Source organism: Cydia strobilella, chromosome 2, assembly GCF_947568885.1.
Source record: "Cydia strobilella chromosome 2, ilCydStro3.1, whole genome shotgun sequence".
NCBI classification, from domain to species: Eukaryota; Metazoa; Arthropoda; class Insecta; order Lepidoptera; family Tortricidae; genus Cydia; species Cydia strobilella.
The window spans coordinates 29,880,364-29,906,541 of record NC_086042.1 but is presented as its reverse complement, the minus strand read 5'-3'; the positions used below and the strand labels follow the sequence as shown (position 1 = coordinate 29,906,541).

Genomic DNA, 26,178 nt, shown 5'->3' with positions numbered 1-26,178 from the left:
CTAATTGCTCATCAAGACGTGTCGAATAACCAAAACAGCGTGTGCCTATGTTGCACGAAACCTGATTTCCACTAGGTACAGCCAGGGTTCAGCATCAGCTCCATCTTGGGTACTGCTCTCCTAATTGCTTATCAAGACGTGTCGGAAGACCAAAACAACGTGTGCCTATGTTGCACCAAACCTGCGTTCCACTAGGTACCGCCAGGGTTCAGCATCAGCTCCATCTTGGGTACTGCTCTCCTAATTGCTCATCAAGACGTGTCGAATAACCAAAACAGCGTGTGCCTATGTTGCACGAAACCTGATTTCCACTAGGTACAGCCAGGGTTCAGCATCAGCTCCATCTTGGGTACTGCTCTGCTAATTGCTCATCAAGACGTGTCGGAAGACCAAAACAGCGTGTGCCTATGTTGCACCAAACCTGCGTTCCATTAGGTACAGCCAGGGTTCAGCATCAGCTCTATCTTGGGTACTGCTCTCCCAAGTGCTCATCAAGACGTGTCGGAAGACCAAAACACCGTGTGCCTATGTTGCACGAAACCTGATTTCCACTAGGTACAGCCAGGGTTCAGCATCAGCTCCATCTTGGGTACTGCTCTCCTAATTGCTCATCAAGACGTGTCGGAAGACCAAAACAGCGTGTGCCTATGTTGCACCAAACCTGCGTTCCACTAGGTACAGCCAGGGTTCAGCATCAGCTCCATCTTGGGTACTGCTCTCCTAATTGCTCATCAAGACGTGTCGAATAACCAAAACAGCGTGTGCCTATGTTGCACGAAACCTGATTTCCACTAGGTACAGCCAGGGTTCAGCATCAGCTCCATCTTGGGTACTGCTCTCCTACTTGCTCATCAAGACGTGTCGGCAGACCAAAACAACGTGTGCCTATGTTGCACCAAACCTGCGTTCCACTAGGTACAGCCAGGGTTCAGCATCAGCTCCATCTTGGGTACTGCTCTCCTAATTGCTCATCAAGACGTGTCGAATAACCAAAACAGCGTGTGCCTATGTTGCACGAAACCTGATTTCCACTAGGTACAGCCAGGGTTCAGCATCAGATTCATCTTGGGTACTGCTCTCCTAATTGCTCATCAAGACGTGTCGGAAGACCAAACCAGCGTGTGCCTATGTTGCACCAAACCTGCGTTCCATTGGGTACAGCCGGGGTTCAGCATCAGCTCTATCTTGGGTACTGCTCTCCCAAGTGCTCATCAAGACGTGTCGGAAGACCAAAACAGCGTGTGCCTATGTTGCACGAAACCTGATTTCCACTAGTACAGCCAGGGTTCAGCATCAGCTCCATCTTGGGTACTGCTCTCCTAATTGCTCATCAAGACAGACCAAAACAGCGTGTGCCTATGTTGCACTAAACCTGCGTTCCACTAGGTACAGCCAGGGTTCAGCATCAGCTCAGCTCTATGTATACTAAAACCTTCTCCAGAATGTAACAAACACTTTTCTAAAAACCGCATCAAAATCGGTTCAGCCAAATGCGAGATAATCGCGAACAAACATACATACATACATATACAAACATACGGATCAAACTGAGAACCTCCTTTTTTTTTGAAGGCGGTTAATAAACAAGTACTTACAACCCAAGGATTAAAGTTTCTGGTCGCAGTTTACACGCACACAGTACAGCCAAACACGCAAACAAATATAACTTTTTACACGGCGAGCGACGCACACAATGATAAATAACTTCGTCGTCGTCGATGCAACGTGCGGAGCCGATCAACAAACGTCCTGCCTCTACCAGCTCCCGCGCGGGACTGAGGCCGCAAGCGCGTGTCACCGATGTTATACCAGTAAAAGGGGAAGTTTTTAAAAAATCGTCAGAAAATAAAAGTTGCAATTTAAATAAAATGAAGTACAGCAACAGTTTAAGTAAACATTGCAGATTATTTGAGTATGCAATCTACGTCGAAAATAAGTAGATTTTCGGAGAAATTGTCACTTGTTTTAAGGTAATTTCTGGAGAAAATTGAATTCGTTTAACTTTCATTTCCTCGAACTCTAAGTCATATAACAACAATGTAATCTGATAAACCTAGAGTACAGAATATGTGTAATACAAATTTACCATTTTTAGCAGTCCAAACTTTACGAAATTTACAAATAAGAGCATCAAAATCAGTGCTTTACACGCGTTTACCTAAACGTCCATCAGAAAAAAATTCATTACTAATTTAGTAAGCCTTTTTTCAAAAAATTGATCTGATAAACCTAGAGATAAGAAGTCGTGCTAATAGAAACCAGTACTTGTTATTTTAATTAGGTAACAAAAGGTGTACAATTTCACAGAAGAAATCTATCAACTTTACATTTTTGCGACTAAAATCGTAACCGGGCTCTTAATATGGCGATACAATTTAATCATGAATCATTAGTTGTTTAGTCAACTCGTTTGTTTTCAACAATCATTTGTTCAGTCTATTTATTAATGGAATAATAAACATCTTATTAAAATTTATAAATTGATCAACTTTTACTTAATAATCGCAAGCTATTTTAACTGGCAAATGAACCTTAATTAGCATGGAAAGAAAGTACAAATTCTTCTTAAACAGATCTCTCTCATCACATTGCTTTATAGTAGGAATCAATAGTAGGAAAAAGCGTAGCACCTTATAGGTAGTATTCTTAAACCTTCATTATTAGATACGAGATTCAAACAAATCTAGTTCTATTATCATTATAGTATTATAATCTTTGATTGTATTTTTTTTCATAAATTACAATCTTCAGTAAATAACACAAGAATTTCAGCTTTTGATTAATCACTCTATATCAATTTCATACCGTTACCCAACCACATTAGCTCGTTGCTAAAACCAATTACCGTGAAACGGTTATTAATACCGATCATTACTGATTCGGTGTTGACCAACTTTATCACGAGTTGGTATTGGTAATCTCGCGGCAACTGAATTCTTGTATATTCTTGTATGTATAGGGCTACGTGTTGCGATATATCGTTTGGCTCTTCAATTTTCATGTTAATAAGCTTGCAAACTGGACCGTTAGTGTCATAATATACTAAATTGAAATAAGAAAATGTATTTAATGATTTATTATCTTAGGAATTGATCAATTTCTTACCGTTCCGTCTTTTTCTTTTATCATTGAATGTTTTAATTATTGTCTTAACATTAGATCTGTGAATATTTTATTTTAATCTTGCTTGCCATTTAACTGTAACTGTAATAATTTTGTTAATAAAGGTCTTCACAACTAATTAAAGATTATACCTCGTGTATTAAAGCTTAATTAACGTCTACTTTTGGTGCTGTATTTAAGTCTAAAATCAAACTTATATACTACTTCGGCAGGTAGCCGTAACATTGGAATTATACGTTTCAAAATTGATACACGTCTTATATTTCCGAAGATGAACAAAGACTGCAATTATTTGCATCGTTACAGCTCTGTTTCTTCATGTTGTAACGATATCATCCTTTGCTCAAGACTAGAACAAATCTGATTTCGCCAGTTTTTGCAATGTTATGCCACATTCAATTATTTGGAAGATTTGATTGTCTCTCCGGAAGAGAACGTTTAATTAGGAATAATGAAATGTGCAGTTATTTATCTACTCTTCAATATAACTTTAACCTCCACTGGCACATAAATGTAAAAATTATGAATATCTGTGTCTATGGGCTGGGATTGACGAGTTCCACTTCCGCCTGACAAGGTATACGTAAGTGAAGATTATTAAATATTCATTGTACGGTGAAAAAACCTAACAAAATTGTTTCAGAAAGATTGGATTTTCCTTTGCAAATGTCCAGCTTCGTATATCGTTTATCTTATGAAGGACCGGTTTTAAGAATTTATAAATGTTTTGTAATCTTCATCAATCTCGCCAATCAGCTTCTTAATTAACTACGACCACGACAACTGATTAATGGTCTCAGATAATCGTCTCGTCGGGTTGATGATTTTATTTCTGATAAGAGAATAACTAGTTAATCACAAGCTTAGTCATGTGAAGGGGATCTACAGTAGAACCTGAGGGCCTGCTTAGGGTCGGTTGCACCAAACTGTTTGTCATCGCTAAAGAGTTCGCTTTTTATTGTACGGAAAGTTTCATAGTAAACCGCCGCGGCGCGCTGGGTGACGTTGATCAGTCTATCAAATTCAAAGTTCAAAATATACTTTATTCATGTAGGCCTAGCAGCAAGCACTTTTGAATGGTGAATAATATGTACATATTATCTTAACTGCGGATGGTGCAACTGGCACTTAATACGATTACGTCATCATGTTTAATACTATTTCTCATCTAAAACACCATTTCCGCACTTGTGCAGACATCGGATTCTATGGGGCAGAATTTATCGACAGGTAGGAAGTTCCTATATCCATAAACTTAATTATCGGTGCTTCTCTCTATGTGTGTGGTTTTCATACAACTTTTCACTTAGTGCTTCAGAATCTTCTTAAGCTTTCACTGTATTAGTTGCTCCTTGGCGAAAATGATCACCGCAACTTGTGATTTGTGATGATATAACTGAAAAAAACTTCTTTACGAATCCATTGACCAATAGATTACGTTATATGCAAATTGATAATCGAGAGGTTTCGGACGATGTTGTAGAAATGTCCCCATTTCATTGCAATAATCAATTCCGCTGTTTTAGGAAGTGCGTGCCTTTTGTCCATTATAAGTAATAATTTAACGAAGTAAGTAATTGAAGCGTTTTGTAACAGTGACAAGTATTGAATAACATTGTAAAATGCAAATTCTTCGTGAGACTGCAGTGGCATGTATTTGAAGAATCAATTGCGTGGGAAAGGTGATTCTAGTTCCTTCATGGGTTCAATGTGAAGCTTGACTGGATTGAGATACGTATTATGAAGTTCTGATTGTATGTTATAAACTAATAATAAAAGAGGAAATATAAACTTTACTAATCTAATGTAAGTGGATGCCGCAAAAGAAGCGCGGACGTGGCAGGCCCAGGCGGAGATGGCGGGACGACTTAGACACCTTCACTAATAACTGGCCGGAAACAGCTCAACAACTTTGCCCAGCAGTGGGATACTACAGGTTATTAAAAAAAAAAAAAAAATCTAATGTAATCCGTTGACACGAAAGTCCAAAATTTTTGTCCGTTCTCCATAAACAAAACGTTAAGTTATCTGCCTTTTGTTTTGATCACAAGCACTTAACCGTGACACCATAATAACTGGCCCAACCACAAGCAAGCCAATCATTTTAAAAGGTCCTAAAGTATAACAGAAGCCAAATTCACTACCGTCTTTTTATTTTTAACCACAGAATGTAGTGTCCACAAAAACTCCGGTGACTGACCTATTGCGATAACTATTCCATTATTGGAACAGGGCCTACCGAAAATCGAAATTTCGTTATCTGTCTCTATCGCTCTTGCTTCGATTGATAGAGGCAAGAACGAATGAGGTTATAGCCCAGTTGTCTTCCACGGCCCTACACAATGACAATTACATAATGACTGTTTTTGCGTTAATACTTTCTATGATTATTTTTCAGTAACTGCTGGTTTATCAATTGCTCTGCGAATGGCTAAGGTTTTGTGAAACAATGGACTTTTTATTGGCATTTCTAAATTAGAGTCAGGGCATAAACGATTGTTTTTACACAATTCTTTTAATTTTATGATGCGTCATTAACCATTCCATCATTCGTCATTTCCAGGTTTTTACTTTTGACTAAATGAACAGTTCGATTGGCCAATTTACTGGTAAATTCTATTTGATTTAGTAAGTACCAATGTTTTACCTACTGACGACAAAGCTAACGACGTAACGACACTAACGACCTACTGACAAAAAAATACGTAATTTCGTTATCTACTTCCCTCCTCTCTATCAATGGAATATGTAATAGAGCGGTCGATAACGAAATTTGTTCTTTGCTTGAGTGTAAATATAGCCCACGAAAGTGTTAGGTACAATAGCATTTACTTCACATAATTATGCATTAAAAATGTATGTATTTAATTTAACCTCGTCAGGAAAAATGCAAGCAAAAGGTAAACAAGCACAAAAGCAGATGCTGATATTGCTGATGCAGTTCGAAAATTGCATAAAATGACCGTAAACCGTAACAGCTGTGAAACGTCGCCAACCGATTCGTCATTATCTGCCGGCTTCATGGTTGTTACTTTTACATTAAACCTGCACTCCCTTTCAACTTTAACTCTTTAACTATAAGAACTATATTCTAATGATTTGTAGATCTGCAAGTTTGTTTAAAAAAATTATACAAAACCAATATAAAAATACAGTTTGTATCAACTTTACTCTATTATAATAAGGGTTAAATTCGAATACAAATAAGCTAGTATTGGGTATTCGAAAAGTTCTCACAGAATTAGCTTTTGTGTGCCAATGTCGTCTTATTGCTATGATAATAAAGTTTACTTTGGCTAATAATGATTTAGTGTTAATTTTGTTTATTATGAGTTGGAACACTTGGAACCAACTGCTTCCGTAATTGTCTTGGTTTACGGAATTTATTTAATTAGTAGGAAATGGATGTTATCGGTGATTTGAGGTTGCCTGAGAAAAGTAAGGTTACGGAATAAATAGCAATAAAATATAAAATTTGAACAATACTTTCAGTTTAGAACCAGTCTTAAGACATAAAAATAACCACAACACCAAGAACATATTTATTTTTGTTGATTTGAAATTTTCCTTTACCTCCTTCTTAAAATATTCCTCTTCCTTATTCTGTTGTAAATAAGTTTATTATTCTGAATTAATGATCAATCATATTTACCTATTTAATCTATCTTTTATTTATTTATATTGTTAGGCGATATGTATAATATACCCATATATATATGTACATAAAATACAAAGGCACATACAAACTGATAATACCTACAGGTATGTAAACTTGATGTAAACATAATTATGAAAAGCCTAATTTAGGGTGTTATTTATAATTTTAACGCATACCAGTGAAAGAACATGGGTCAAAATCATATAAAAATAATTACTGCAAATAAAAAAATCATTTATCCATATTTAAAAACATTTTATCGTATTTTTATAAATATTTATTTTTAGTTTTAAAGTGTGTCGACAGATGGCAGTGAATTTACTGGGGTTACAAAATTTACTATGACCATAGAGTAACTTATACTAGAGCGGTACTGTCATAGTAAATTTTGTAACCCCAGTAAATTCACTGCCATCTGTCGACACACTTTAAAACTAAAAATGAAGATTTATAAAAATACGATAGAATGTATTTAAATATAGATAAATGATAGTTTTTATTTGCATTAATTATTTTTATGATTTTGACCCATGTTCTTTCACTGATATGCGTTAAAATTGTTAAATAACAAACGAAACCGTCAACGCCATCTATACGACTGTAGGCCAAAACTAGTAGCGCCCTCTGAACGAGAATCAAATTTTCTTGATTTTCAAGGCACGTTTTTTCCTTAGACTGTATCCATCTATTACGGAGTTATATCTATCTTTGCTATGTCAGTACCGCTCTAGTATAAGTTACTCTATGGTATACATTGCTGATTGGCATTAAAAATTACTGTTATGGCATCTATTCCAAATACCAAATACTATGTTCATAACAAAAACTAAACAATAACACCACTGTTTCAACAGAAAACGCCATTGCACTAACAATAAACGTGCATTGCAAAGATTCCCATGCAATTGCAATCTCAACCAGATTTAGTTCGATAAGCCCTAATTAAGTCCCGCTACTCCACGCTAGGTGGCGCAATGTCATGCTATAATCGATTTCAAGTCGTATGCTTATGGTAATTACGTTGACATTTCAATGACATAGCAATTTAAGAACTTGAACGATTAATTTTGGTTTTTATTCCTTGCGTAATTAGGTTGTTATTTAAATAATGGGGTTGGGAAGTTGATCCGCTAGATGGCGTCCTTCCTTAGCTCATTATGAAAAGTTATTAATTTGCTTATAGAGCGTGGCGACTTGATTGAATAATGTTTAATAATCGGTTGTTAGTTACATTCTTGTAATAGAGTGGTTATGTCAGGTATAAGAAGAAGCGAATGAACATGATACCGTTAAAAGCGAATAAAAAGGTGTACTTTTTATTTTTCTTGCTCTGTTGTAAGCGGAAACCATAATCGAGTTAAAAAATTCTATGAAAGTAGTGTAGTCATTTCGTAAATAAAAATAAAAATGCAAAAAGATATTCCGATACCGGGAATCGAACCCGAGCCTCCTGGGTGAGAGCCAGGTATCCTAGCCACTAGACCATATCGGATATTAGTTGTCTTGGCGAAATACTTGTACCGATGGATAATTCGGTAGGATTATTAATAAGTTAAGGCGGGGTCTTTTATTTGGTAAAATATGTACATAATCAAAGATAGATATAACTCCGTAATAGATGGATACAGTCTAAGGAAAAAACGTGCCTCGAAAATCAAGAAAATTTGATTCTCGTTCAGAGGGCGCTACTAGCTTTGGCTTACTGTCATATAGATGGCGTTGACGGTTTCGTTTGTTATTTAACAATTTTAACGCATATCAGTGAAAGAACATGGGTAAAAATAATATAAAAATAATTAATGCAAATATTGCAAATAAAAAAAAACATTTATCCATACCATATATAAATATATATTTTTTAATTTTTAGTTTTAATCGTGTGTCGATAGATGGCAGTGAATTTACTGGGGCTAGTGGGGCTACAAAATTTACTATGACAGTACCGCTCTATTCTATTATATCCTCTTTGGCTTAGACAGACTGTTTGAATCAATTTTAAATTCCAGTGCGTAAAAATTTGCACTGTCATCGTCATTGTATACACTGGACATACTATTACGAGTATTACGTACCGTATTAGTGGCCGATGGCGGCGATGGCGCGTGCGCGGAATGCGGGGAAAGTGTCCACCTGTACGCGGCGTACGCGCACGCGAGCGGTCGGCCTCGGCCGGTCGACGCCCGGGATGGCCAATGAGGATAGCGCAAAACTTGGCTCAGATGGCGCTGTAATCGGAGAAAAATAATGAGTTAAAAACCTACAGATTATAAATTGGGTCCAAATTGGAACCAAAGAAAAGTTTATATTTAGTTTTAGAGAGACCCCCCCACAGCGTCTCCCGAGCGTAATCAATGTTGCAAAGAATTAATCTAATAAAATAATAATAAAAAACCGGCCAAGTGCGAGTCGGACTCGCGCACCGAGGGTTCCGTACTTTTTAGTATTTGTTGTTATAGTGGCAACAGAAATACATCATCTGTTAAAATTTCAACTGTCTATCACAGTTGATGATAATGATGATATACAGCCTGGTGACAGACAGACGGACAGACAGACAGACGGACAGGCGGACAGAGGAGTCTTAGTAATACGGTCCCGTTTTTACCCGGGTACGGAACCCTAAAAAACGACCTGAGCGAAAGATATATTATAATCTACAGACTAGATTGGTTAAAAATAATCAGTAGGTTTTTAGCCTCATTAGAAATAGCAACTCAATTGCGAAAGTGGAGGTAGTCGGGATGTTGGATTATATTGCTAATTCGCTATATCCATATAGATAAATTAAACTGCTAATGATTGAAGTCATGTAATCAAATTAAACATAATTTTGCGTTAAAATTAGGAACATTCCTTAGTACCAACCTTCATACTTCACTTTAATGTAAAATGAAACTTTTTTCATTTTTTTTTATTTATATAGAAACAAACAGTCTTATAAAACATGTAGGTAAATAAGCTCACAGTTAAAATTTCTTACAATGTAGACCTATAGTTTCCGAGAAACTGAACTAATACTAAATTTAAATTATGTTTCATGAACTCAAAACATTTAAAAATCCTTTTAAAAGCATCACACGCGATATAATCCGTTCAAATAGTTTTATTTCAAATCTCTTAAGAGACATTTTCGTACAAATCTGTGTCCTACAATAACTAAATCATATGCTACTGTGTCAATGACAAATCGTAACGAATTATTAAATTTCTAACCATTTAAGACTAACAGAAAACAATAAGATAAGTCGTAATGATACACATTACAATCATTATATACTTACAAACGCCATTGTGCAGAGAAAGTGATGAAAGTGATGGACAGATAATCAGCTACATTGCCATTGCCATGATACTTGCGCCATTATGTTATAGCTTGCAAAGATAGCTTGCGGCTTGCCGAGTGTTAGCTGTTTAGCTGGAACACCTTATTAGGGTATAGTTGGATTTTTATTTTCAACCAAATAACTAGACCAGCGGTTCTCAAAAGAGAAATATTTGACGGAGCCCTAAATAAAAGAAAAAATCGTCACTATTTAACTGTGGACCCTCTGGTATCTCTAACATGAGCTGGTTATTGATTTGTTTTCGCTTTTTCTCGCGAAGCCCCCAGACGCTTTGCGGAGCCCTAGGGGTCCACGGATCACACTTTGTGAATGGCTGAACTAGACAATGGTTACCAGTTTAGGCATTTGCGCTGAAGAGAAAAATGGTAGAGTCGGACTACGCTAAGTTTTCATGCCAAGTGTTACGTCAAATATGGAGCTTATCGGGACATGTACTTATGTGTCATGGTCAGTTCATAGACTGATTATTTCATGGAATGCCATTTTAGAATTATCTGGCCACGACATGTGCATTTTTACTGCCAAGTTTATGCAACGTATGATCAGAATTTTAAATGAATGTGAAATGATTGATTGCACTAATTTGTCCAACCGAAGTAACCGAAAACCGAACGATCGATGATTGAATAGTGAATTGGCCATTGTTATAACACTTATAACATGTAGACTTATGATTTGTTTGAATTCTCTCTCTCTCTGTGGTCGCTCCCTCATGACTGAGGATCGTGGTCATCAGTGGATGTGGATGCTCCACACCTGGTTCTTTTAATCTGCCTCCATCGGTGCCTGTCCATCGCGTCTCTGACGACCGAGCAAAAACTGGTTGAGGATGGGGCCCCTTTTACTTGATCGCTCCATCTAGTTGGAGACCGTCCCCGGCCTCGTTTGCCCTCCGTGTTTCCAACGATGATCAGCTTTTCAAGGCTTTCATCTCCCCTCCTCATTATGTGGCCGAAGTAGGACAATATGCGCTGCTGACAGACTGTGGATAGGCGAGTTTAGGCGATAGGCGATTGTTTGAATTAAAACGTTCATATTTCAAAGCCTAAAACAACGGTTCTATTGAAAAGTTGTACACATTTTGTACAAAATCAGGATGACTCAATTGGCCAATACAACGGTTATAGTATCATTGTAGTACCTGGATGGAACATAAAAACAGGTCCTAAAATCCATAAGGCCTGTTAATGGAATTCACGATTGGTTGGTTTAAGACAAAGCCATATTAGAGGTGATTTATACTTATTTGTATTCACCCGACCAACTTTACAAACGGATTATGGATTACTTTAACGCTGTCTTGACTGTTCGTCCGTTTGTTCCTTCAATATTTATGCAAAAACTTAATAATTTCATGAATGTCTAACGCGATAAAATTTTATTATATTACCTTTTTCCGACGTTTCAGCTAGGTTGCACTAGCTGTGGGACGTCAGTCTTCCCCGTGACCACAGCTAGTGCAACCTAGCTGAAACGTCGGGAAAAAGTAAAATAATGAAATTTAATCGCGAGACCCGGTAAGGACATTAATTATGAGCACCAAAGATAGATATAACTCCGTAATAGATGGATACAGTCTAAGGAAAAAACGTGCCTCGAAAATCACGAAAATTTGATTCTCGTTCAGAGGGCGCTACTAGTTTTGGCCTACAGTCGTATAGATGGCGTTGACGGTTTCGTTTGTTATTTAACAATTTTAACGCATATCAGTGAAAGAACATGGGTCAAAATCATAAAAAAATAATTAATGCAAATAAAAAAAATCATTTAGCTATATTTAAATACATTCTATCGTATTTTTATAAATCTTCATTTTTAGTTTTAAAGTGTGTCGACAGATGGCAGTGAATTTACTGGGGTTACAAAATTTACTATGACAGTACCGCTCTAGTATAAGTTACTCTATGTGAGCACAAAACGCGAGAGTTTAAAGTGTTATATGAAACCAAAGATAGATATAACTCCGTAATAGATGGATACAGTCTAAGGAAAAAACGTGCCTCGAAAATCACGAAAATTTGATTCTCGATCAGATGGCGCCACTAGTTTTGGCCTACTCTCGTATAGAGGGCGTTGACTGATTCGTTTGATATTTATAATTTTAACGCATACCAGTGAAAGAACATGGGTCAAAATCATATAAAAATAATTAATGCAAATAATTTTTTTTTTATCCATATTTAAATACATTTTAACGTATTTTTTATAAATCTTCATTTTTAGTTTTAAAGTATGTCGATAGATGGCAGTGAATTTACAGTTCTTATTATATCCTCATTGATGATACCTTAATCATTTTTTTATACGGACATGTTACTCTGTCACTCGCATTTCCGTTTCCCTTTTCTTTAACGTCGTCAACCTCAAATTAGCCGCTGTGATTGACGGAGATTGGCGGGTTGTTTTAACAAGTCTAACAACCTGTCGTTGGAAAATTGGTCCAATTCAATCTTACTACATACAATGTTACAACAAATTGTTTGGACTTTCTTAGAAAGTTTGCTACAAGTTAATGATCTATGATCTGGAAACCCCTGGGATATATAGGAACTATTTATTGGATCTTAAAATGTTATTGCTATTTCTAAAGCGATATGGTTAGCGCTATAATTCTAGTTCATTACTATGGACCATAGAGTAACTTATACTAGAGCGGTACTGTCATAGTAAATTTTGTAACCCTAGTAAATTCACTGCCATCTGTCGACACACTTTAAAACTAAAAATGAAGATTTATAAAAATGCGATAGAATGTATTTAAATATAGATAAATGATTTTTTTATTTGCATTAATTATTTTTATATGATTTTGACCCATGTTCTTTCACTGATATGCGTTAAAATTGTTAAATAACAAACGAAACAGTCAACGCCATCTATACGACAGTGGGCCAAAACTAGTGACGCCCTCTGAACGAGAATCAAATTTTCTTGATTTTCGAGGCACGTTTTTTCCTTAGACTGTAAATATCTATTACGGAGTTATATCTATCTTTGCTATGGACTAAATAGGAAATATAGTAAGCCCACTTGTGAATATTTCTATGTAAGTAGATTAGGTTAGAGCTAGACTCATTTACATGTATTTTAGGTTGAATTTTGCAAGATTTGATATAAGATTAGTGAAGTGTTCTATATAATTCTAATTACTTAATGATAATACCTATTATACTTTTTTAAATTTTAATTTTTAAACAAATTTTAGTGACATTGATATTAATTTTATTGAATTTTATTTTTATTGTATTTCGTTTGATTTAATTTCACTTCTTTTCAATTTTTAATTAATTAATTTATTATTTAGTTTATTGACATTCGTTATATAGTGTATAATACTAACCATATATTTAAGCTTTATGTGTACTAACAACAATGATCTCAGTTGGTCTATGAATAAAAAAATTAAATTAAAAAAATTAAAATATATAGACGAAAAGGCGCTCAAATCGGACCAGGCTAACTATGCATAACTTTTGCAATGCCAAGTGTGGGAATGTCATTAATAATGTCAAATTTCTACGAAAATATGCCGTTTATATAACAAAACACTACCTCACTTTGTTCTGTCCATGTCGGTGCAAAGTTAGCTTACACGGACTTCTTTTGTTCAAGCATTTCGTATAAGTTGTCGTATATAAAAATGTCATTAATGGTAATGAGATTATTGGGCTATATTAAGTTAATTTATCTATTATAAAACATTACTTTTGTATAATTGTGACGTTTTCAACCAAAAAGTACCACATTGTCGCTTGTCGATAAGGTTGATTTCTAATAGGAAATAGCGTCTTACTGACAAGCGACAATAAGTACCCTTTTGGTTGAAAATGGCACAATTTTTGCGATAAAAATGAACATTTCATGATTCTTATTATAACAAATGTCTCCTTTTGTTACAGATACGCTTCAACGAAACCAAATATCGACCAAAATGACGTAAAAACCAGTCAGTGAAAGTGAAGAAACCCCAAGTTAGTGTGAACAAAAATGAGTGACGTGAAAAGTGCATAAATCCAAGATGGCGTCGTTAGTGACATTGTTGTGTGTGTTGTGTGGCTTGGGGAGCGCGTGGGCGCACGTGGCCCTGACGTTCCCGCCGGCGAGGCGGTATGATCTGGACTTTTTGGATAATACGAGGACGAAGCCGCCATGTGGGATGCCGAAAGGTAAAGTACTTGATATATTTCTGTTGCCTCTATAGCTATAACAACAAATACTAAAAAGTATAAAACTCTCGGTGGGCGAGTCCGACTCGCACTTGTCTAGTCCGGTTTTTTTTATTTAGTCCAGTGCTTGACATAGTTCTTCACTATTTATGGGCATTGAGCCCGCTTCGTAGATACGAGAGTAAAGATGACAGTCAGATGGTGACTGCAGCAGCGTTACTGCTTATGTATTTAAAGCGTTGCTGAACTTGCTGGTGCCATCGCCGGCTTTCCACTGCTGAAACACTGCAGCAGTATGTTATGAATGTTGCAGTCGCCACACCAGTGTTGCCATAAATGCATTGAACGTGAATTCAGCGGTTTCCAAACCACTAATTTCTTCGACTTATTTAAAATGTATAAAATATGTTTGGTTGACAATGTCTTTGTCAAATTCAATTGTTAAACTACCTACACAGAAATAGTGTATTCGTAGCAAAAACCAGTGTATTCGTCACGAATAAATGTCTTTTATCTTTTATCTTTATCTTTAATATATTATGTCATGATCGCGTTTATAGGTATATCTTACTAACCCTTTTTGCTAATTAGTTACATTATTAAAGGAGCACCTAGGTACCCAATGAATAGAAATTTCGAGCTAATGTATCCGGCACGCGGCACAAAAAGTACGTGCATAGTTAAGTGCTAATAATAAATGAAAGTGACGGATGAAAGAAGAGTGCACGCAGCGGAAATGAGAATGTTGAGATGGATGTGTGGAGTGACGAGAAAGGATCGGATCAAGAATGAGTATATTAGGGGAAGTTTGAAAGTAGCACCAGTAACGGAGAAGATAAGAAGTAGTAGGTTAGCGTGGTATGGGCATGTGATGAGGAGGGATGAATGCCATATAGGCAAAAGAATGTTAGGGATGAATGTTGATGGACGGAGAGCGTATGGTAGACCCAAAAAGCGATGGATGGATTGTGTGAAAGAGGATATGAGAAAGAAAGGAGTGAGTGCTGAGGTGACGAAAGATAGAGGAGAATGGAAGAGAAAAACTTGTTGTGCCGACCCCACATAACGTGGGATAAGGGCAGGAAGAAGGAAGGAAGAAGGAAGGAATATTGAGTGGTGGCTAGTGGCTGGTGGCAATTAAATTTTACTTAAGCTACCACGATTTAGTACTATCCGTTTACAGCTAAGCAAACATGTGTAATAAAGGCAATTATGTACCGTCATCACATTAAAAGTAACAATGTACAACTGTAAACAGAGCGCAGGCGCAGGTACTGTAAACCAGAATTGGTTGCGCTAGAGCTTTTGCTAACTAGTGTGATTGTGATGTGATGTTTAGATTAGTGAAACGATGTAACTGTGAACTCCGTTATAAGGAATGTCTACTTTCAATGTAACATTTAAAACTTACCTATTTATATATCGCGTTTTGAACATATATTAAATCATATTTAAAATCGGGTCTATCGCGAATTTATTTTGTTACCTTTATTTACCGACTTTAAATACACTTTTCGTTGGGTAGTCACACAAATCTCTGTTTTGACATTTTGCTGGGACATCAGTTAGCCGCGACCACGACCAGTGAAACCTGTGTCGAAACGTCGGTAAATAAAGGTAACAAAATAAATTCGCGATAAACCCGATTTTAAATGTGATTTAATATATGTCTACTTTTTCATCTGTAAATTCTGTAAGTAATTCAACCTGAATGAAATGCACAATTTGCACATGGGTTTTACTTTTGCCTTGCTAAATGCGGTCGAAGTGTAATGAGGAATACATGTAACATATGTACAAATATAGGTTTAAATTTGCAATGACCAACTTGCGCTGATGCTTACCTACTTTGCCACAGCCTCAAAGAAAAATAAGATATTTCACCAAGCACAGATTATACATGGTGTCCTTACCCATTAGACATCAAGGCCGAAACGTACATATGCATTAGGGTATTTAGAACCAGTATACAAAGTATCATAACAACCGGTGTAGTGGTTACGAAGAAATTAACAAATTACGATTTATTACTTTGGAGGAGCGCAGCGCAGTGTTAGTACCTCTGGGGTAATAAAAAGTATGATACCTTCTTCGACCTTATTGATTATCTTTTTTATTTATGACATTAATAAGATTCTGACTTTTGACAAATGTCACCATTGCCGCACATTTTCGAACAAATTGTCAAAAACACTGCCAATGATCAATACACTATGTTTCTTTTTGTTGTCGATCATTGGAATTAATTTTTGTTTGAAAATTTATTTTATTATCTTTTGTTCTAATTAAAAATATATTAACGTTAGAGCATTCCTGAGAAGTAACCCTACGTGGGATTTCAGGGTTTGTCCAATGGCTAAGGTCACGCTGTATAATAGTTCTAGCAAAGTAAACCAATAGTACTAAAACGTGAATAGAAGCATACCTATCTAAATAAAATAAAATAGAAAACAAAAAAAGCAATAAGCGACTAGTCTACTTAAATATTACGCTTAAATGGTTCACCTAACTCTTACTCGACAAGAGACTAGGATTAGATTAGGCCCTGTAAACAAACAGCAGAGATAGTGCAGATAATGATGCGCTTGCGGCGGGGGCACTGACCTCGGCGGTGACTAATAACTGTACAACTGCACTAGGGTTACTTAGGCTTTGACTATTCTATGAAGGTGTTCATGGTTCATTCATATCATAGGACCCCTAGGCAGACTATACAATATACTATTTTTTTGTCACTGGTTTTATATCTTTCTATGTGTAACAGTTAGAGTTGTGCCGCTCCTGGTAACATTCCCCATACAAAATGAGGAATGTTACCGGGAACGGCACAACTAGTAGCAGTAGAAGTAGTAGGTACACTGTATTGTTCAAATATCGAAAACAGAACGCGACATCTTAAAATTAAGACACCTAACCTTTGTACAAACATAGAGTAACTTATACTAGAGCGGTACTATCATAGTAAATTTTGTAACCCCAGTAAATTCACTGCCATCTGTCGACACACTTTAAAACTAAAAATGAAGATTTATAAAAATACGATAGAATGTATTTAAATATAGATAAATGTTTTTTTTTTTTATTTGCATTAATTATTTTTATGATTTTGACCCATGTTCTTTCACTGATATGCGTTAAAATTGTTAAATAACAAACGAAACGAGGCACGTTTTTTCCTTAGACTGTATCCATCTATTACGGAGTTATATCTATCTTTGGTACAAAGGTGAAGTTATCTTTCCATGCAATAGGTGCTTATCTTTTATTTCTCTGTTGTCACATTAAATAATTTTTGTTCTTCTTATGTTGATGTTCTCATTGGTGCACACTGACTGCACAGACGTCACAGATATTATCCCAGTAAAATTTATGACGACATAAAAATAATATAACATAAAAGATACCTACAATCGTTTTATGTTGAACCAGCTTTTGCCCGCGACTTCGTCTGCGTGGAGTTAGTAATTTGGGTAGCTTATTTTTTATCCAATTTGCTTTTTATCGATTCCCCATAAAAACTTTCACCCCCTCTTCACCCCCTTAAACGATGACTTCTGGGATAAAAACTACCCTATGTCCTTCCCCGGGACTCGAACTCTCTCTACACCAAATTTCAACTATGTAAATCGGTTCAGCTGTTTAAGCGTGAAGAGGTAAAGAGGTAACAGACAGACAGACAGACAGACAGACAGACAGACAGACAGACAGACAGACACACTTTCGCATTACATATACTAATATGTAACATACTAATGTTAGGATGGATTTATGGTGCATCAAACTCGACCATCACTAATGTAACGCACCTATTATCGTTAATTAGGAATTAATCGATAGTTTCTGAAACATGTTCTTAAGCTTTTGTAAGCACAACTACCCCTTAAGTAATCAAAAAGCTTACTGTGGCTGGGGACCCCAATTTTCGCAGCATTTCGCAAGGCAGTCGTGGCCGAGTGGTTAAGGCGTCTGACTCGAAATCAGATTCCCTCTGGGAGCGTAGGTTCGAATCCTACCGGCTGCGAATCTTTTTTTTTTTTTTATCTTACTAAAATCATCTTTATGCTGATTAAACAGCTTTGATGTATTATGGAGCTAAAGATAAAGATACTTTATTTATCATTGAAATATTTTAATTAAAAAAATGTTTAATGATTTTGTTTTGTTTAGTATTTTGTATAGTTTATCTACCTATACCACCTTCTGACAAAAAGTTTGTACCTACTTATGTAATACTAATAACTAATATCACCACCACACGGCTTATACTCGGGTATTTCCTTGACTGTGGTGTTGTGCTATCGTCTTTGAAACACATTTGACAAATCTGCCTTAACAGTGTATAATAAATTGTATTCCACGAAACTTTAACTTTCTTGAGTAAAGTTTCGGTTTCGGCTTAAAAATCATGTCTCGGCCGAAGGTTCGGTTTCGGCCAAAAAACTGCCGAACCGAAACTGTATTCTCTTTAGGTAGGTTTCGGTTTCGACAGGTCTCGGCATTAAATCACGTTATATTTCGGCCGGCTTTTGGTCGAAACTAGAACAAACCGAACCTTCGGTAAAAAAATCAAGTTTCGATCGGACACTAGTGCTTTGTCGTCGCTATTGTCCCCTCAAACATCTGACTTAGGTACCAATGCCGATATATTATTAGGCATTAAGTAGGCATTCAATGTAATGTTTAATGTTAACAAATTCCACTTCCAAACGACCTTGTAGACTGTGGAAGGCATGGCAATCATGGCATCACTATGGTTGTAATCATAATTAGTTTTAGCTATTAGCCAAACAAGTTGGCGGATCCTGCGGCTTGCGGCCGATGACTCATCCTCATTATCAGCCACCACTACCAAAGAGGATATAATAAGATAGTGGTACTGTCATAGAGAATTTTGTAACCACAGTAAATTCACTGTCATCTATCCACACCCTTTAAAACTAAAAATTAAGATTTATAAAAATACGATAAAATGTATTTAAATATGGATAAATGTTTTTCTTTCTTTGCATTAATTATTTTTATATGATTTGACCCATGTCCTTTCACTGATATGCGTTAAAATCGTGGTTAAAATTGTTAAATAACAAACGAAACCGTCAACGCCCTCTATACGAGAGTAGGCCAAAGGTAGTGGTGCCATCTGATCGAGAATCAAATTTTCGTGATTTTGGAGGCACGTTTTTTCCTTAGACTGTATCCATCTATTACGGAGTTATATCTATCTTTGCCACTACGTACTACATGGTCCTACGTAGGCGAACAACACGCGCGAAGCGGCGCGGCGCGGCGAGTCAAATCCTCTACACGATGGACCATTATAGTGGCCCACATGATTATATTTGCTTGTTTTACGATTTTTTTATTGTACCTGCACTACTTACCTACAGTCGCCATCTGATATAGTATATCGGAGCGGCGCCTGGAGGCGTTTTCAGATATTTGTGAGCACCTTGGCCGCTCCGATATATCTGATGGTGACATTGGTGACTGTTGGTGACTTTACGAAGCAAAATAAAAACACATTCGCTAAAGCCACAAAAATATGATTCGGTTTTGTCAAAAAACCGGAGCGCAGCCCTAGAAACCAAATCGATCGATTAAATCTGTGCAACAACGGTCTCCCATAGAACATTATTGATCATGGCAACTTGCGCGCGCAATACGTTCACAGCAAGTCATGAGCTCTGTCGCCCACCACGTCATGAGACCGTGTGGCCTAATGGATAAGGCGTCGGACTTCGGATCCGAAGATTGCAGGTTCGAGTCCTGTCACGGTCGAAATATTTCCTTTTTGGTAACAATAGGAGAATAATATTTTTATTTTTGCTGGCGGCCACAGGTAAAATAAAAGCCAATGTTAGTGAAACAATATTCTTATTGATTTTTAAGATTGTATCGAATGCGCTAAATCAAAGGCTAAATCATAGAAAACTTAAAATAGGTCATTGTTATACAACAAGTTAATTTGGCCACTAACTTTATTTGCCAGAGCGAAATACTAATCAACTGTGGGAATAAATTCATTATGTAAGGAATTGTGTTTTCGCCGGTAACCGATAGACAAGTTCTCACGTATTAAATAATGTTTTGCGACGCGTTGCGACATCTATGCGCGAGCTCTCAAAACATGTCGACACTTTGATAGTTCGTACTACTCAACGCCAGATGGCGCTGATATCAAAATTAATCACAAGCAGATTAGTACGTAATTAAGATTGTTGTCTGCGATTTGAAATGTTAAAAGTATTTATCTATTGTTACAGGTTCTTCGAAGACTTCATTCCTTGCGGGCTCAACTTTTACAGTACATTGGCACTTGGCCTACGCGCACAGAGTAAGTGACTCATAATTTGGATGGCTCTGTCACCAGCCCGGCTAGCTCAGTCGGTAGAGCATGAGACTCTTAATCTCAGGGTCGTGGGTTCGAGCCCCACGTTGGGCGAAATATTTTTGCATTTAATTTTTAGATTTTATTTTAGTGAAGATTCAGTATAATACCTTTTATTTTATTTTAGGGAGGATTTAGTTTACGAATTTTGGACTACCTCGAAAGGCCCGTTTTGGACTTGACTCCGAGAGCCGGAGGATCCGAGTGGGTTAGAGATGACGTTACGTAAGTATTTTATTTATATTTATATTTGAATAATTAATGGTGTTATTCAGAAACGTGCTACAAGTCTCAATTAGTTATTAAATAAATTTATTGCACAGTAACAAATTGTACAAAAGGCGAACTTAATGCTATAAGGCATTCTCTACCAGTTAACCCTCGGGCCAAACAGAGATCAATAGGTACGCTATTTTTTTGGCATATTCATTGTAAATAATTTTTAATTTTACAGAATTAAAGTATTTACCTTGAAGTATTTGTAGTCTATTTTGTAAGGTGACTAGACTATGTTATTAAGAAATACATTTTCAGTGCTCAGAAGTATGAAGTGCGGCTACCGAGCGACTTCACCTGCGAAAACTGCACGCTTCAACTCCAGAGGGAAGCGGGAGAATGGGGGAGCGGTTACCGCTTCTGGTCCTGTGCTGACATCGACATATTACCACGTATGTAGACATATGTATTGTAGACATATGGGGCGTTTTCTATGAAAAAGGACCTAATTGTCGATGGCACTTACGCCGCATAGCGTCGCGCGGCATTGTATTTATATCGGAGCATCGTTAATAATGGCGTAAGCGCCATCGACAATAAGGTCCCATTTTATAGAAAATACCACATAGTATATATATATATACTATGTGTACAAGTGATACGAAGCGATTTTAAGAAATTCCACTCCTAAGGGGGTTAAAAATGGGATGAAAGTTTGTATGGGGTCCAATTTAGAAAGGTATTTGATTGAAAGAAAAGAAAAACAATTTCAACGTTTTTGAAAATTCATCCCCTAAGGTGGTAAAAAAGGGGTTCAAAGTTTGTATGGAGATCAAATTTTAGTTTCACCTAGGAACTTGAAACTTTCTTAAAAAGGTCTTTAATTAAAAGAGGAGAACTAATTTTTAGAAATTTATTCCCTAAAGGAGTAAAATGAGTTGAAAGTTTGTATCGGGAGCTAATATTTTTATCTTTAACTTGAAAATCTTCTAAGGGGGGTTGAGAGAGATTATATCGAGAACAATTTTTTTCAGTTAGGGGTTTCGTAGAACTTCGTAGGTTGTGACAGACAAATCTCATGCGTTGTACAGTCGCCATCAGATATATCGGAGCGGCCGAGGGACTCAAAAATATCTGAACACGCACCTAGCGCCATGACAATAGAGGCGTGTTCAGATATTTGTGAGCACCTCGGCCGCTCCGATATATCTGATGGCGACTGTACAACAACATGCGTTGTACTTGATACTCCTCTATTAACATACGAGTAGGTATGTGATAAAATAATTAGTAATTAGGGTTCCGTACCCAAAGGGTAAAAACGGGACCCTATTACCAAAGATAGATATAACTCCGTAATAGATGGATACAGTCTAAGGAAAAAACGTGCCTCGAAAATCAAGAAAATTTGATTCTCGTTCAGAGGGCGCTACTAGTTTTGGCCTACAGTCGTATAGATGGCGTTGACGGTTTCGTTTGTTATTTAACAATTTTAACGCATATCAGTGAAAGAACATGGGTCAAAATCATAAAAATAATTAATGCAAATAAAAAAAATCATTTATCTATATTAAAATACATTCTATCGTATTTTTATAAATCTTCATTTTTAGTTTTAAAGTGTGTCAACAGATGGCAGTGAATTTACTGGGGTTACAAAATTTACTATGACAGTACCGCTCTAGTATAAGTTACTCTATGCTATTACTAAGACTCCGCTGTCCGTCCGTCTCTCCGTCTGTCTGTCTGTCACCAGGCTGTATCTCATGAACCGTGATAGCTAGACAGTTGAAATTTTCACAGATGATGTATTTCTGTTGCCGCTATAACAACAAATACTAAAAAGTACGGAACCCTCGGTGCGCGAGTCCGACTCGCACTTGGCCGGTTTTAATCATTTAAATACAAGCTTCTAGCTATTGTTCTCAGTAGTGACAACTCGTTTATGGACCGGATAGGTATAATTAAGCATCGATTACAACTATCTCGATACCAAGGTCGGTGTTTAGAATGTAGCCGGTTTCAGAGATAATGTAAATGTAAACGTTTTGACAGCTGACAGCTGGCATTGTTTGATGCCTTGAGCCGGCATTAACATAAACATCTGAGCATTGCATCGTAATGCAGTAATTGTATAAATTATGCGGAAATCGACCTTGTTGCGGGACTTATTGTTGGGCGCAAATGCGCTCATTTTAAGCGAGCCGGCTCGGCGCTCAATACATATACAGGGTGGCCAAAAATATGTGCATTCCCGTTGCCAGGGAGGTTTTGGGATTATACTGAGCAACTTTTACTATGGGACCAACCACGAAATCGCGAAAAAAAAATTTACCCTCTCATAGAAAATGGACCAGCCAAAATGTATGAAACAGCCAATTTTGAACGAGATTCCAAAATGAGTTACTGCTCTTATGCTTAGCGCGGTAGCATTATTGTTATCATTAAATAGTTGTTCATCACGCACTCATATCCATAACACTTTTTTCCAGGCAAAGAGTACCACGAAACCTGCTCCGGCCACGGCTTCCACATCCTCGGTCGCTGCAAGTGCAACAAGATGTACTCAGGCAGTCGCTGTCAGTTCAGCGACGAGTGTGCTGAGGATACAGACTGTGGGCTACGAGGGCAGTGCGTCGATGTGAGGGCCACGGAGTCCCCCAGCAAAATGTGCTATTGCCCGCACGGGTTCTACGGAAAAGGATGTAATAAAAGTAAGTTTAGTTTTACTTATCTTTGGGCCAGTGTGCCTATATAGACCCAAGGGAACTGTAATTCCAATGAAATGTACTCAGGAACTCGTCAGTTTAGTGATGAGTGTGCTGAAGATACGTACTGCGGGCTGCGAGGGCAGTGCGTGGAAGTCAGGGCCACGGAGTCCCCCAGCAAAATGTGCTATTGCCCGCACGGGTTCTATGGGAAAGGGTGTAATAAAAGTAAGTTTAGTTTTACTTATCTTTGGGTCAGTGTGTCTATATAGACCCAAGGGAACTGCAATTCCAATGAAATGTACTCAGGAACTCGTCAGTTTAGTGATGAGTGTGCTAAAGATACAGACTGCGGGTTGCGAGGGCAATGCGTGGAAGTCAGGGCCACGGAGTCCCCCAGCAAAATGTGCTATTGCCCGCACGGGTTCTATGGGAAAGGGTGTAATAAAAGTAAGTTTAGTTTTACTTATCTTTGGGTCAGTGTGTCTATATAGACCCAAGGGAACTGTAATTCCAATGAAATGTACTCAGGAACTCGTCAGTTTAGTGATGAGTGTGCTATAGATACGGACTGCGGGTTGCGAGGGCAATGCGTGGAAGTCAGGGCCACGGAGTCCCCTAGCAAAATGTGCTATTGCCCGCACGGTTTCTATGGGAAAGGATGTAATAAAAGTAAGTTTAGTTTTACTTATCTTTGGGCCAGTGTGCCTATATGTATAAACCCAAGGGAACTGTAACTCCAATGAAATGTACTCAGGAAATCGTTAGTTTAGTGATGAGTGTGCTGAAGTTACGGACTGCGGGCTGCGAGTAGGACAGTGCGTCGATGTCAGGGCCACGGAGTACCCCAGCAAGATATGCTATTGCCCGCACGGGTTCTATGGGAAAGGGTGTAATTAAAGTAGGTTTAGTTTTATTACGAGTAGTTATGCCTGGAAAGTGTGCCTATATGGCGATAATGTAAGGTCAATAAGATGTCCTCAGAAATTCGTTGTAAGTTTAGTGATGAGTGTGCTAAATATACAGACTGCGGGTTGCGAGGACAGTGCGTGGATGTCAGGGCCACGAAGTCCCCCAACAAAATGTGGTATTGCCCGCACGGGTTCTATAGCAAAGATTATTTATTCTTTATATAATTCCAGAATCCCCCTGGAAGGACAAGAACCTGAGCCTGGACCGGTACAGCCGCCGGGAGCTCTCGCCCGACTTCAACTTATACTGGCGGGTCATTCCACATGAACAAGAGCTGGAAGTTGTCATGATCGTCAACGGAACCTCTTATGCTGGTTAGTAAATCTTTTAGCCCTTCCTCATAAGGATAAACCCGTGATCAACGCGTGCCAACGTTTAGTTGCGTCACAGTCAAAGTTGATAACTAGTCATTCGTAGATTGCTCAGTGTGAGAAAGGCATTGTGCATTAGTTGTACTTGCGTTCTGTTGACGGAGAACTCTTCTTGACGGAGGTGTATAAATAAATAAAAAATAAATATAAATATTATAGGACATTCTTACACAGATTGACTAAGTCCCACGGTAAGCCCAAGGAGGCTTGTGTTATGGGTACTCAGACAACGACATATATAGTATATAAATACTTAAATACATAGAAAACACCCATGACTCAGGAACAAATATCTGTGCTCATCACACAAATAAATGCCCTTACCGGGATTCGAACCCAGGACCATCGGCTTCACAGGCAGGGTCACTACCCACTAGGCCAAACCGGTCGTCAATTACTAGGTCGGTCGTATTAGAAAACGATTCAAACACTGTCACCACTATTTGCCGCTGTGAACGGTGTGTTGTTTGCGCGTATTTGTGACGTTTTCAACCAAAAGGTACCACATTGTCGCTTGTTGATAAGGTTGATTTCTAATTGAAGCTATATGGAAATAGCGCCTTACTGACAAGCGACAATAAGTACCCTTATGGTTGAAAATGGCACATTTTATTAACACTTTAACCGCCAAAGTCGTCAACTTACGCGCGCGGCCACAGCCCAATAGGTACCTTCGTGCGTTCTGAGAGGGTTAAAAATGTAATAATATAAGTTATGTAATGAATAAAGCGTTAAATCTGCCGTTTCGTTAATTGCTCTTATTTGATTGACGCAGGGGTCGGAAACCGGTATTTGCTCCATACAAAAATACCGTTATTATTACGTTCTTTTTCGTTCTTTTGTTTATAATTTCATCTTTAATGGGACATTTTAATAATGCAAAATTGTTTTCTAAATACGTGATTCAGTCCTACGTAATGAGCATAAAATAATTCAAAATATTGGCTTATTTCAGGGTTTTTTAAAAAAACCGTTTCCGAGCCTTGGATTGACGTGACTTTCATAGAAATCATGATACTTGTCATTTAGAAGTGAGGACAATGAGAACTTACATTTCTTGATGTTTTTCAGGAATCGGTTGGAGGCCAAGCGGGTTGACAAAAGAATGCAAAAATTTCCCTGTCATAGGAGCCCCGCTAGCTGATAAAAGTAAGTCATCTTCATTAAAAAATCTAAACAAAATTAAGTAAGTACCTATTCATTTGAAAACTCATTAAATTGTAAACATTACT

General features: G+C 37.4%; 1 protein-coding gene and 4 non-coding genes across 8 annotated transcripts in view; 4 read left to right on the top strand and 1 right to left on the bottom strand.

Moving 5' to 3' along the window:
• The window catches only part of LOC134754755 (uncharacterized), a 104,687-nt gene that overhangs the window by 59,198 nt on the left and 19,311 nt on the right, over nt 1–26,178 (top strand). For all 4 annotated transcript variants that reach the window (XM_063691104.1, XM_063691112.1, XM_063691122.1 and 1 more), the window contains exons 3-9: nt 14,025–14,291; nt 20,555–20,625; nt 20,807–20,904; nt 21,214–21,347; nt 23,388–23,609; nt 24,746–24,889; nt 26,018–26,095. In XM_063691104.1, the coding sequence (XP_063547174.1) occupies nt 14,144–14,291; nt 20,555–20,625; nt 20,807–20,904; nt 21,214–21,347; nt 23,388–23,609; nt 24,746–24,889; nt 26,018–26,095 (895 nt within the window). In that variant the 5' untranslated portion in view covers nt 14,025–14,143. The remainder of the gene's footprint in view (nt 1–14,024; nt 14,292–20,554; nt 20,626–20,806; nt 20,905–21,213; nt 21,348–23,387; nt 23,610–24,745; nt 24,890–26,017; nt 26,096–26,178) is intronic.
• On the bottom strand, nt 8,202–8,273 carry Trnae-cuc (transfer RNA glutamic acid (anticodon CUC)). The gene has a single exon. It is a non-coding gene; the product is annotated as a tRNA-Glu (tRNA).
• On the top strand, nt 18,231–18,312 carry Trnas-cga (transfer RNA serine (anticodon CGA)). Its single transcript has one exon. It is a non-coding gene; the product is annotated as a tRNA-Ser (tRNA).
• Trnar-ucg (transfer RNA arginine (anticodon UCG)) lies at nt 19,997–20,069 on the top strand. Its single transcript has one exon. It is a non-coding gene; the product is annotated as a tRNA-Arg (tRNA).
• Trnak-cuu (transfer RNA lysine (anticodon CUU)) lies at nt 20,661–20,733 on the top strand. Its single transcript has one exon. It is a non-coding gene; the product is annotated as a tRNA-Lys (tRNA).